Raw genomic sequence first — 14,219 nt, forward strand, 5'->3', positions numbered from 1 at the left:
AATTTTCTCTTATTTACCATTGTAACCATACCTCCAAAGTGAAAATCCGATGCAAGTGCTGGTGATGCATCAAAAAAAGGAAACAATCATGATTGAAAATAAAGAGGAAATAATAAAGTGATCAGAAAGAGGTGAAACGTCACTGGAGAAGCGATAGGCTACAGTCGGTCAACGATCGGAACAATTTTAAAGGATAAAGTGAGAGTAATGGAGCACGTGAAAGCTGCAATTATTACTAAGCAATATAGTGTTTCATTTATTGAAATGGAAAGGCTATTGATAATTTGGTTAGACGATCAAAATCAGCGTAATATGCCCTTACTTTAGTACAAGAAATGGCTTGAAGCCTTTTCAATTATTTAAAAGCTGCATGTACAGCAAGTGAAGGTGATTGTGATGAAGAATTTGTTGCGAGTCAGGGTTGGTTCAGTCATTTCAAAGTGAGGGAAAATTTTAAGGTGAATCAGTGGGTGCCAATGTCAGTGCTCTGAGTGATTTTCCTGAAATGTTGAAAATAAATTGTGGAGGGTGGTTATTTGCCAGACCACATATTTAATGTAGATGAGACTGGCTTATTTTGAAAAAAAAAAAATGCCTGAAAAGACCTACATTTCGGAAAAGGAAAAAAAATGCACCAGGGCATAAGGCATTGAAGGATAGACTAAAGTTATTGCTTCGGGGTAACACATCTGGGGATTTCAAGCTTAAGCCTTTGTATATTGCTTCCCTAAATCCAAGGGCCCTTTGCTGCATCATTAAGGCATCTCTTCCCATTATTTGGAAGGCAAATGCAGAGACTTGGGTTACAATTGCCATCTTTGAAGATTGGTTCTTGAACCATTTTGTCCCTGCTGTTGAACATTATTGCTTGTCCTAGAAGATTCCTTTCAAGGTTCTCCTTGTGCTTGACATTGCACGCAGACATCCAAGCTCTTTAGATGACCTTCACCCCAATGTCAAGGTCACATTTTTACCCCCAGCACATCACTACTTTAGCCAAGGGGTCATAGCCTCCTTTAAGGCCTATTATTTATGGAAGACCGCCTCACAAGCAGTCAGGGCTACCCAAGATGATGTGATGAACATAAGGGAGTTCTGGAGGAATCATAACATCTAGGACACCATCATAAATATTGCAGATTCTTGGGATGAAGTGAAGCAGTCAAATATGGAGTGTGGAAGAAATTGCGCCACCAATTCGCGCATGCTTTTCAGGGGTTTACAGCTGACATCATCGCTGAAGCCAGGCAAGCTGTGGTTGATAATGGTAATCAATTGCAGTTAGCCATCAGTGAAAATGATGTTGAAGAGTTACTCGACTCCCATGCTGAAGAACTGACCAATGAAAACCTTATAGAACTAGAGTAGCATTTGAGGAAGAAAACTGGGACCTAAAACACCAGAACCAAAAAGGTTTTAGCTGAAGGTTTTTGTCTAATTGAATGAGGGATGGCAAAGTGAGAGGAGCAAGACCCTAATGCAGAGAGGTTCACCAAAGTTTACTGTACAGTTAACAACGGCCTCAGCTACTTCAAGGCCATTTATGACAAGGAAAAAGAAAAGCTCTGTTCAAACCTCCCTTCAAGAGATTGACTCCAGTAGTTTTACAGTATATGACTTGAAAGGTAAAATATATACTAAGGCAAACATTTGACAAACTGACGCTAAATAAGAACCATACAAATTCGACTTTAAAGACAGACTTAGGAACGGATCTTGTTCATAACCTGGGGACTGCTTTATAATTATTCAAGTTGATTGCAAGTACAGAACCCAGAGTCCTGAATAATGTTTGGGACAAAAACACTTTTTTCCTTTATTCTCCCTTGTGCTCCAGTTTTACATTTGTAATCTAATAATTCACATGGAATTAAAGTGCACATTCCAGATTTTATTCAAGCTTATTTGTATGTATTTTGGTTTGACCATGTAGAAATTAAAGCATTTTTTAAAATATATAGTCCCCTCATTTCAGGACATCATAATGCTTGGGACATTTGGCTTCACAGGTGTTTGTGAGTACTCAGGTATGTTCAGTTGCTTCAGTGGTGCAGGTATAAGAGAGCTAGGCTTGCTTCTAAGCTTCTGATCACTTTTGGAGTCTGAAGTTGCCATTTTTCAATTGGAGGACCAGAGTTCTCCCAATAAAACAGTAAGAGACATCACTCAAATCATAGGATAATCCAAATCAACTGTTTGGAACATCATTAGGAAGAAGGAGCGTACTGGTGAGCTCAGTCATCACCAAGGGACTGGTCTTCCAAGGAAGACTCCACTGCTGATGACAGAAGAATTCTCATCACAAAGAAAAATCCACAAAGGTATATTTGACAGATCTGAAACTCTCTTCAGGAGGCAGGTGTGGATATGTCAATGACTACTGTCTGCAGAGGACTTCATGAACAGAAATATAGAGGCTTCACTGCAAGATGCAAACTACTAGTGAGCCACAGAAAGGATGGTCAGATTAAAGTTTGCCAATATAGGTGCCTAACCTTTTATCCAGGATTCTGAAAAACAACAACCTCCAAAAACCAGCACTTTTTTCGGTAGATAACATCGGGTCCTCAAAGATGGAGTTTGGGCCAAACATGACCTGACACTACTCTCGCTCAACTCCCATGTATACCATCTTATTCCACATCAGTAATTAGCGGTATCATTACTTTATAAGTACCCTACCCGTCGAGCATGACCCTTGCTCCACTCATGTTGGAATGTCCCATGTCATTCCACTATTTTATAAGCATCTCTGAATCATCATATACTGACGCCTGTCCAGCACTGCAGTGTTTTCAGTCAGCCCGGTGGCGGTGGCTCAACGTGGGATCAATGGCAGTCGTCACCACCCATAATCCGAAGTGATGGGAGAGACGTCAGCGTGACTCGGGTGGGCAAGGGGGAAGAGGTGGTAACGCGACTTGGGCAGGCGAGCAAGGGCGGCAGTGCTACGGGCGGGCGAGAGGAGGGAGAGACAGCAGCATGACTTGGGCAGACGAGCGGCAGGGGGAGGGAGAGACTTGGGTGGGTGGGCTTAAAGGGACCACCATTTTAAAATGATTCCCAAATCCAGAAGATTCCAAACAATTGGCAGGTGTCCGGTCCCAATTATCCCAGATAAAAGATTAGGCATCTGTAACTATTTAAAAGAGCCTGTAGAATTGTGGATGGCTGAGACCAAGATTAACCTGTAACAGAATGATGGCAAGAGCAAAGTGTGGAGGTGTAAAGGAACTGGCCAAGATCCAAAACATAACACCTTGCATCTTGCAGTCTACCTTCTGTACAGGTATACCCCACTTTATGATACTTGCTTTACACAAATTTGCTTTAATGAAAGGATTTTCACTTTTACGAAAAACCGGCCAGAGGGGCTGTCACAGGGTGGCCAACGGGACTGTCAGCGCGTAGCTGGCGGGGCGGTCAAAGGGCAGTTGGTTGGGCTGTCAATACGCGGCTGTCAGCACACGGCCAGCGGGGCTGTCTAAACTCGCTGACTTCCCGATTCTGGTAAGTGAAACTACACTCTACATATATTATTCTACTTTATAATAGGGGATGTATTTAACATACAATTCCTGCTTTACTATATAGTAGTGTTATTTTAGGTTTAATGTGTTACTTGGTGTGATTTGGTGGGTTAGTTTATGTCTGGGAATGCTCAAAAATTTTTCCCTTAGAAATCAATGGTGATCACCTTTTTGTTATGCCATTTCAGCTTATGAAAGGTTCCATAGGTTATTCCTGTATTTCTATTCATGAAGTCTTCTGCGGACAGTAGTCCACACATATCCACACCTGCCTCCTAAAGAATGTTTCTGATCTATCGGATATACATTTGGGGATTTTCCTTCATTGTGTTAAGAATTCTTCTAGTAGTGGAGGTCTTCCTTGGAATTCCAGTCCCTTTCAGATTACTGAGCTCACCAGAATGCTCTTTCTTCTTAATGATGATCTAATCAGTTGATTTTAGTAATCCTAAGGTTTGTGTCACGTCCTTTACTGTTTATTCTTGTTTTTCAGCCTCATAATGGCTTCTTTGACTTTCATTTACAGAAACTCCTGCTGAAAAATAGCAACTACAGTCTCCAAAGAAGATCAAAAGTTTAGAAGCAAGACTAGCATTCTTATAGCTGCATCAATGTAGCAACTAAACATACCCGAGTACTCACAACACCTGTAAAGCCAAATGTCCCAAACACGATGGTGCCCTGAAATAAAAGGATTATGTATAAAGAGTGCTGTAATTTCTAAATGGTCACCAAAACGCATAGAAGTAACCTTGAATAAAATCTGGAATGTGCACTTTAATTCCATGTGAATTGTTTGATTATAAATTTAAAACTGTGGAGCACAGGGACAAATAAAGGAAAAGTGTCTTTGTCCCAAACTATGGAGAGCGCTGTGTCATTTATTGGTCAGCATAATCATTGTTCTTTAGGACTTTTTTGCCTTCCAAATGTATATCAAAATCATTTTAGCAATTTATAACAATTAAGCTAAGAAGCAAGCTCTTACATTGTGGAAAGAAACAGCTGTGAGGATGCACTGAATAACTGGACTCTTAGTGTCAAAACTGGAGCATTTATCACTCGTATAACAAAAAAAATTGAGGCAATATTTTTATGGGAATGCTGAATTGCTAAGTCTAATTGTCTGTAGAAACAAAAATATTTGAAAGAGAGAATCTGTTCTTTTAAATGGAGGCACTTTAAGGTACATTTTGGATGAGGTTTGAATTTGAAGGCCAAGGCAAGGGCAGCGTTGTTTACTCTCCATTGTATTATTTTAAATGTTATCGTTTTGAATGCCCTTTAAATTTTGCATTCAAGGTACATTTGGAGAGCTTACCGAATCTCAACTATGGAAGCAATGATACGGTGCAAAATGTTGAATTTTTACTTTCGCATTAACAATTCAAACATTTTCACTAATTTGCAGACTACAGGTTCGAGAAAGTCAAATAAAGCAAAGGGTTCTGGTGGACACCAGAAGGAATCTTCAGAGGTGGAGATATTACCTTTGTCATCACCACATGATTTAGTTGATGAAACATTAAGTCAGCCAATCGAGCCACCTAAAGTAACAGATGAACCGTCTACATTAACAACAGACACTCTCAACTCTGGTCGATTGGCTCAATTAGCAGCAGCAGCAGTTTTGAATTTAGCAGAATTCTCTCAAGTATTGGAAGTGCCTTTCAAACCCGAAACAGAGTCCTCAGAGGTTCTTGCTTTCTTTAACTGCAGTGCACAAACTGAAACAACAGAGGGAAAGATGGAATCAGTTTCAGATGGCTTAATCATAGGTCATTCAGAGCAAGAATCTCAAGATTCAGCTGCAGTTCTGTGTTCAGACTCCCTCCACTGGACAGCCAATGTATTATCAAGAACAGAAGTACAATCTGAGACATGTGCCACTCTTGTTGGCTCAATGGATGTATCCACTGTGTCTACTGATGTTTTGCCATGTTTTATCACATCATCTGCAGATCCAGTATCTGACAGAGAAACAATGCCAGAAGGAACAACTTGGATATCTACAGAGGTACTTATCCCAGAAACACAGACTTCTCTCTCCACTCCAGTCCAGCCTTCAGAAGAAGTACAGTGTTCCTTCGAGACCACACTTTCTACTCAAGATGACCAAGATTTGCCAGGAATGATGTTTCCTCAGGATCATAGTTACTTTATGAGTCCTTGCCCAGATATCATCCGGAGAACTTTGGAAAAGAAGCTTGCTTGGGAAAGAAAGAAGAATGAAGAACATCGGCAAAGATTTAGAGTACTTCAGCAAAAACTGAAGAGAAAAGAGCAGAAAATTGACAGCCTTACCAAAATTATAAATGAGCTGAAAGAAAATAAGAACGATGATCCGTGGAATAGTAATATATTGTAATAAACAGGGAAGAATAGCCAGGAAAATGTTTTTTTGGAGAGCAAGTGGGTGAAATTTTACATTTCTTTAATGTGTGAAAGTTTAATATTTCTGTAATGTTAAATCAGTACATTTTGAAGTTAGCGTTGATGAGTATGTGGCTGCAACATGTTGCCTCAAAATGAAAACTGCAGTGTAATTCTGCTACCATGTCTTGATTGGGCTTTTACAAGATGTGCCTCAAGACACTATGTAAAGTATGTAATTTAATGAATTGTACAATTTGGTTTTCAGAAATGCTCTGGGTTTGTGGGGAAGAGAATGGTTGAGAGTCAGAAAATCTGTTTCATTTTGGAATGGATCTGTTGGGTCCACACAGCAATTTTCAAACTTGCTTGGTGTGTAGTCATGTGCGAAGAACGTAGTCATTCAGATCAAATTGTGAGTTAAAATCATCAATATTTTAATTGTTGGAAGCTGAGCTTTCATATTGTGAGACCTCTTATGAGTGAAGAAAAGTTTGGTGAAAACTGTTCTGCAAGAACTGGCATCAGATTACATCTGTCTCATTTATTTCATTAAAAAAATGTTGCAGCTCCCAATGCCAAAAAGCCTATTTATGTAGATAAAGGATATTTATAACTTTTTACTAAATCAGAAATAAAATGCCAGTATCTGTTACAGCATATTATTGTTGCTATTCTCATTGTTAATAATGGTTCTTTGACTTTTGGGAGAAGTAAACCATTGTTAATCTTTTTTTTGGGGGGAAAAAAAAGCCCCATGATGCTGCCTTTTTACGTGGACCTGTTCAGAATTCTCCATTATTTCGATTAGTCACATTCCTTGCTGACTCCTTATAGTATGTTCTATTTAATTTTTTTTTTGGAAAATTTTATTTATTAATCATGATTAAAAAATAAAAAAATACAAATAAAGAAAAACAATACATACATGATGTTTTTGTAAATATACCCCCTATGACCCCCCCCCAACCCTAACCCACCCACCGCTCCCCACCCCCCCTCTAAACTACCCTAAAGAAAAAAGAAGAGGAGATCACACAATATAAAATTCTCCATCAGTTGTTTGCCATGGTTCGGAGCAAAACCATTAATGCGTGGGAAGAAAATTATTAATTCAACCCCATATATTTCAGATACGGGCTCCAAGTTTTAACAAAAAATAATTATTATGTAAATTATATGTCATATTTTCCAACAGAATACATGATCTAATTTCTAAATGCCATTCCTGAATACTCAAATTAGTCTTTCTTCCAAGAAATTGCCAAACATTTTCTAGCCAATCTCAAAAAACATTGAAATTTATTTAATTTTAACTCCAAACTCAATTTCTAAAATACTAAAAGATCAAGTGAAATTTTCAATTTAAAAATAGCTTCTAAGAGTTCCTTAAATGTGCCCCAAAAAGGTTTCACCATCTCACATAACCATGTAGAATGTAAAAAAGAACCATAATTTGAGTTACATGGTTTGTGAATTTTTCTCGAGTCAATTTGAGTCCATTCCTGTAAATTTCTCTTGATAATCTTCAGTCAACGTCAAGTCTCCAAAGAGTCACCTTTCTAATCTTACACATTTTGATCATAATGGCTTGTATTGTTTTACTGCTCATAGGTACCTCTGCAAGAACAATAAATATTTTCTGCTATTAGAACCAAATCAAGTAGTTGCATCTTATCTGGATGATGTTCACAATTTTTGTAAAGATATCCCAGTGCAATATGTAATATAGGCAATGATGACTGTTTATTTTATCTTTTGCAAAAGCTAAAAGTACAATCAATATTAGAGTTAAATAAGAAATGCCATGCTTCTGGTTTAGAATGTATATTGTTTAGTAAGATTTTTTTGGGAGTGACTGTATTTAAAAAAAAAAATGCTGTGTAAATTGGAAACCTGGAATTAATTTCAAATTAATGAATGCTACCTGTAGAGATTTTAAAAAGAAATCAGACTTGGCATTCATAGTCCAGCAAGTGAACCATCAGGCACACTTTGGTTTACTACTCCATTCTTGACTTTCAGTGGAACTGAATTTTCATAGTCTTTCTCAGCAATCTGGCGACCTTGCCAAGAACGGAACTGATCAGTAATGGTGACTTTGGAACCTGAATGAAGAAATTGTGTTTTTGGGCCAGTCACTGAGCAAAAATGTTTGAAGCATTTTTGAAAATAGGAAAAAAAAAGCTTTCTGTCGAGAAGAGATTTGGGCCAGGGATAAAACTGTACTTGCACTGTAATGTTCTTGTTGCTGCTTCAGTGCTGTAGTTCCATTAATAATTTGCTCCTTGATGGAAATAATGCAAACAAGTTGCAAATAAACCAACTTTTGTATAAATAGATCAGTACAAATTTTATCAGATCAGAAGTAACAGAGCAATTCATCTCTCAGAGAAAATCATATGTGAGTTGATTTACACTGTCTTCTATGCGCTGAATCAATTTTTTTCTACACTCTCTGAAACAAAGCCAGAGATGAAATATTAAGATAATTTACATTTCAGGTAAGGGTGATGCTGTCGACTAATTGTAATCACATTTGAACCATAGAACACAACACAGAAACAGGACCCTTGGCCCATCCATGCTAAACTATTTTGATTTTTCAATTGATTCAATTCGTACGTCTTACTACGGGTATTAGTAATGTAAAATAAAGAGAAACAAAGTCTTCCCAAATTATTGAATGCCTTGTGTATACTGCGATGATATTCGGTATTTCTGAAAAGCTCTTGCAACTTTCCACATTTCCCTGCGCTGTATCCGGTTTCAAGAAATATACAATAAAATAACTTTTAGTATGATATATTTAATGGAGGCAAAATAATCAACTAGTTTTTGCTTGATGAAACATCGAATTTAATTTTTAATTTATTGCTCTGAGCTTTTTAAAAGCATGGTACATGATGCTTGTACCTCCATTAATTTTGTGGGAAAATGGGTAGCAATGCCTCCTGTGGTAAGAACTTGACATATTCATTAAAACAACTCCATATACTCAGCTGAGGATGGATTTTAAGAACTCCTGCAAACTCACACTATTTTCACTTCATTAAGCCCTTGGACCTGAGTTTGCAACTCTTTTCTATGTGCCTTTTCACACTAATTTTCTCTCTTGGTTTCTATACCTAATTTTTCTTATTAGCTACCATTGAACCACTCTTCCAGTTTCTGCCAGACAGGAATGAACAATTGACATGGTTAAATGTTTGCCAATCCCACAAATAAAGTTTCTCAGTTTATCATAATCAACTTTTACTTCATACCACAGCAGTTTCTTTTAAATTCAGGACTGCAGTCTCAAAACCAATTATACCACTTAATATAGAATTCTATTGTTTTATGATTACTTCCAAAGGACCCTTGTTTCCTCATTGTACAATACACAAGTCTAAATGGCTTCCCCTCTGTGTAGCTCCTGGTTGTATTGGTTTAGAAAATCATCCCATCTCTATATTGGAAAAATTCCTGCTCAGTGCTGCCACTGATTTGGTGAGCCCAATCCATGTGTCGATTTAAGTCATCCAGAATTACAATTGTATTCATCCATAATTTCCTGTTTAATACCATTCCCCTATCTCCACTGCTGCTGGGGATTTGCGTGCAAACGTTCAATAATATTGCCTTGTTATACCAACACGATCTTTTACTATTGTGTCAATCACCCACCTCTTTTCAATTTTGAACATCTCTTGGTAATTCTAACCCTTGAACTGCTGGTCGTCTTGTCCTTGTCATCGGAGCTATATTACACCTGTTAGATTATTTATATCTGCAAATACCATTATTTAACAAATAAATGGAATCCTTAAAGTATAAAATGACCGCGACTTTCTTTGCATTCATACCGTTACCAGTTTTATACATTTGTAGTCTTAACACATGCCCCAGTGGCGGTAGCAGGAGAGGTTGAGAAGTTTCTACTCAGGACCTTGACTTTCCTTCCTAGTTTTTCGTCCACTTCTTAGCCCGTTTTGGGTTTGGCCAGTGGAGAACTTTGCGGATATTTCGTTACTAAGTTTCGGCGGACCGTGGCAAACGTTTTCCAACCGGAGTCTGCAGATGCTCGAGCACTTTGCGTGGTTTCAAGCCAACTACTTTCATCAGATGGTTGTTCAATACACAAAAATGCTGGAGAAACTGCGTGTCGCGCAGCGTTTATTATAACGTAGCGTAGCCATTGAATCGACGTTTCGGGCATGAAACTTGGGAAATCCGCCTGGCCATTGGAGGACAGTGATTGGTTGATTCGGAGCTTTCGCTACAGTCAGGTGGGAGGGTCCGAATCCAACCAATCAGGAAAGGCAACTCTCGCTTCTTGATAGGATACTGGCAGGGACCAATGAGGCGAATGCATCGGGGGTTGGTTGAGATTTTGAATTTTTTCGTGGGTGTCTCCGGGCTCCCAAGTCTCTGAACCGGGGTCGAAACGGTTTAAACTGGCCGCTGCGTTGAAGCTGATCCGGGCTGTGGTCGAAGCCAGGCGGTGAGGCGCCTCCGGGCTGCTGAGGCTTCCTCGCACGATGGCGGAGTGGAGCGCGGCGGGGGCCAGGAGTCTGTTGGCCGACGCGTCGGCAGGCGATTCGCGGCTAGACGATGGTTCTCGTGAGTACTTGTTCTCCGAGGCCGCGTTGGACAAGGCTGAAGGTAATGGGCTTGATAAGAGGGTCCCGACCCGAAGCCAGTTCTGCCGGGGGGGGAGGGGAGGGGATGCTGGACGAGACCCTCCAGCAGGTCGTTGTTTGCGCGAGTGGTCGTGTTTCTCTGAACAGTCACCCTCGGGGCCCATCAGCACCTGTGGGAAAGACCAGCGGCAACAGCAGCTGAAGGGCGTCGTGAAAGGAATCCGATCCTTTTGCTGCATTGATTAAGTTGCATCGTTACTGGGCGCTGGAGATGGGTTCAGTGTCTCCATTTCTGGGGTAATTTGCGTCCACGAGTTGATTCGACCACGGTCCTTTTGTCAGGGGGCAATGTAAAATTGTTACATTATATGCTGGATGCACATTGTTAAATAAATGTCTTTTAAAGACCTCACACTGAAACACGGATCGACTTTCTCGACAAATCTGCGTGTAACAGTGATGTGGGGGGTGGGGGGGGGGGGGAGGTTCAAAAATATCCTGAATGCTTTTTTTCAATGGAATGCAATTGGCTCTTTTCCAAGGTCTCGCTCTTCTACTGATAAATCGCGTATGAACATGTCCTTTCTGTCTGGTTCATTTTGGCATTGCGTTGATGATATCTATTGAACCTTTAGAGCAGGGGTGTCAAACTCAAATTCACAGAGGGCCAAAATTAAAAACTTGGACTAAGTCGAGGGCCGAACTAAATATTTATTGAACATTTTCAACAACATCTGCATGTTTTCTCTTCTTTCGACATATGTAATGTTAAACTTTTTCTTATTAAAATAAATGTTTAATAATAGTTTTGGATAAACTCTTTCATTGCCATTGGCCCATTTCCTTTAGCGTTCTGAAACCGTGCACATGACGAGTCAATGAGGGATGATTAAAGCAGTGGTCTTCAAACTTTTTCTTCCCACCCACAGACCACCTTAAGCAATCCCTTACTAATCACAGAGCACCAATGGCACAGGGACGCGAGTGGAAAGAAAAAGGTTGAGAACTGTTGTATTGTGGTAACTCTACATCTGATTAGGTTAATTGTTTAGAAGGACCCCCCCCACCCCAAGAAAGGCTTAAATCACAGGAACAAAATAAGCTTCCGTCTCACTGCTCCCAATCTTACACAAAGTCCTGATGTGGAATGTGGGGTTGCAGCTCCACGTTCACCCGAGTTCAGGTGCTGTCTGTGTGGAGTTTGTACGCTCTCCCCTTGTCTTGGACCAACAGGTCGGTTGCCTGACGAAGGCACCCGAACCCCCCGTTGAAACGCCGGCGTTCGGGGCGGTGGAGGAATTGGCTGAGAAGAGCGCGTTGCTCCCACCCCCCTCCCATGGTTGGAGAGGGATTAAACTGCGATCTCACGGCGCCGGGCTCATCTCCAACAAAAGGAGCGGGAGGCAGGGTCCGCCGCGCACAGAGCGAGGGGGAAGGCATCGCCAACGAGACGTTCGGTCCGGCGTCGCCGCTGAAGCGCAGACCCAGCGAGGATGGTCCCCAACTCCAGCCGCGTCTGTGTGTCCGGGAGCAGGGCGGGCTGAGTGCGGCGCTCCGATCCCCGGGATTCGGGACTCTGTGATCCCTCCACACCTCCGGCGTCTTCATTTTCACCTTCAGTGTGCATGCGCTATACTGGCGCGGCGGCCAGCGGGCCAACTCTAATATATATTTAATATGATCTTGCGGGCCAAATATAATTATATCTGCGGGCCAGAGTTTGACATGTGTGCTTTAAAGCATGGTAGGTTACGGGAGGAGGAATGGTTTAGTCCTTTATTTCATCACAGCTGTGATCAAGAGGGGGATTCGTTGGTGAATTTGGAGATGAGAAATATCTTGGGGCTACATACCCAAAACTTTTTTTTAAATTCGTGGATTTCCATTTGACACCCATTTTATTTTAAACTGGAGGCAATAAAATAACTAAACATGTGAATACTAAGAACCTGAAAAAAAAAGTAAATAAACATGTGTCTAAATGGCTGAAGGCGGCATTTTGGGTGTAAGTTTTGTTTCCAGATGCAGGTTTAGTTTTTAGATGTATTAAAATAGTTGTCGGCTTAAGTGAGAAGATGGGGACACCGATGCTGTGTGTTTTAAGCACTTTTTAAGATTTTCATCATTTGCAATTTTTAATTTGAGTTGGAAGGTTCTGTTTGCATCAGATGCTTGAACACTAAACTCCAGACTAATTCTTACATTCTTGCATCATTTCACAGAGGGCAGGATTGTAAATCTTCTGTGCAAATATGTGCTCTTCAGTCAATATGGCAAAGCCTAAAATATGACTCTTGTTGCAAAGGGGAACTTATTGTGTTCAATTTGGCTGTTGTCACCAGCCCCTGCAAATATCACCACTCTATATTGTCTTCCAATTCGTACTCAACTGTGACTTGAAAAGATAGCATCATCAAGTATAAAACTCTCTTGCAACAGCATTTTGAGAATACCTTCATCAGAAGGATTAATAATTCATTGTAATAGTTTGCTATCTTTATAGCCCCTTTCACACTTCCATCCCCCTAAATTGGCTGTTCAGTGTCCCAGAATAGGAATGGTGTTTGGCTTTTCACACTTGACACTCCTAACTGGGACACTGAATGCTTTCACCCTTGCAAGAAGCCACCCCGGGGTTAGGACTGTTCTACCTTCTACTGGTGATACTGAACCTGATCAATGTATTACGATCTTGTATTTCAACAAAATTAATCATGCCTGATTATAACATAATTAAGCTTTATGTACAGCACAGTATGAGCTCTTTAGCTCCTGTTGTTGTGCTAACCTTTATAAGGGACCCATGGGAAAGTGCTAGCAATAAATAGCAATAGTGAACAATTTTTAAACAGCATGGAAAAGTTGGTAGCACATTAGTGCTTAATTTATATAGCATGGGAAAGTTGGTAGCAATTTATAAATACCTTGGGGGGGGGGGAAAGAGATGGCGGACTTGCCCTCCCAGAATTCCATGCAGCAGAGAAAGGGCTGTATGACTGGCTGCAGTAACAGAGCATTTATGGAGGGGGTTCTCTGCCACATGGCATTCTGGGAAGTGTGGTCTGCCATTGTTTTTTCCCCACAGTCTTTATGAATGGTACACTATAGCACTACCAACTTTCCCATGTTTAAAAATTGTGTGCTATTGCTATTTATTTCCTCTAACACTCCTACTGCAACTTTCCCACAGCAAAATCTATACCTTCATTTTAATCTTCCTTCATGTTCCAGCATTTGTGCAAAAACTTGGGTCATTTGAATCTCGCAATGCAATGACCCGTTTCACACTTCCCTGATGCAACCTTGGCGTCTGTAGACACCAGGGATTGTACTTGGGGTCAAGGGCGTCAATCCCCGGTGTGAGAAGATGTCATCTGACACTGGCATTGAGCTGATTTTGCTTTCACACTTGGCACTAATGTGAACAAGAGCAGGTTGAGCCCACAGATTGGGCTTAGTGTGATTACGTTCAATATTCTGCTACTGACCTGGACAGACTGGTCTTTCCATTAGAAATTTCAGGATCCAGTTACAGAGTGGTGTGTTAATTCTGAGCAAAGACAGTTTCTGCACCAGCTTCTAGGAAACAATCGTATTATGATAAATGACAAGCTGAAGTCAATGAACTGCATTGACTTCAATAGAGAGGATTATTAAAACTGTCGAGAAGATCACAGGGGTTTCCCCTTCC

The 14,219-nt window shown here is 40.5% G+C and overlaps 2 protein-coding genes and 1 long non-coding RNA gene across 9 annotated transcripts in view; 2 read left to right on the forward strand and 1 right to left on the reverse strand.

Annotated features, from left to right (window-relative positions):
- The window catches only part of LOC138742475 (THAP domain-containing protein 5-like), a 16,114-nt gene extending 7,873 nt beyond the window's left edge, over positions 1-8,241 (forward strand). The window contains exon 3 of the mRNA XM_069896956.1: positions 4,942-8,241. Within this exon, the coding sequence (XP_069753057.1) occupies positions 4,942-5,898 (957 nt within the window). The 3' untranslated portion in view covers positions 5,899-8,241. The remainder of the gene's footprint in view (positions 1-4,941) is intronic.
- LOC138742481 (uncharacterized) overlaps positions 1-10,539 on the reverse strand; it is an 11,441-nt gene extending 902 nt beyond the window's left edge. Inside the window, exons 1-2 of the long non-coding RNA XR_011344202.1 lie at positions 9,752-10,539; positions 5,021-5,257 (exon numbers count right to left, since the gene is read on the reverse strand). This is a non-coding gene — a long non-coding RNA (uncharacterized lncRNA). The remainder of the gene's footprint in view (positions 1-5,020; positions 5,258-9,751) is intronic.
- Positions 10,185-14,219, forward strand: part of ect2 (epithelial cell transforming 2) — a 64,715-nt gene continuing 60,680 nt past the window's right edge. For 2 of the 7 annotated variants that reach the window (XM_069896913.1, XM_069896910.1), the window contains exon 1: positions 10,188-10,550. In XM_069896913.1, the coding sequence (XP_069753014.1) occupies positions 10,427-10,550 (124 nt within the window). In that variant the 5' untranslated portion in view covers positions 10,188-10,426. Of the gene's footprint in view, positions 10,551-14,219 lie in introns of all 7 variants that reach the window. The other 5 variants (XM_069896911.1, XM_069896909.1, XM_069896912.1 and 2 more) reach the window with 5 other exon arrangements.

Source organism: Narcine bancroftii, chromosome 9 (genome assembly GCF_036971445.1).
Source record: "Narcine bancroftii isolate sNarBan1 chromosome 9, sNarBan1.hap1, whole genome shotgun sequence".
NCBI classification, from domain to species: Eukaryota; Metazoa; Chordata; class Chondrichthyes; order Torpediniformes; family Narcinidae; genus Narcine; species Narcine bancroftii.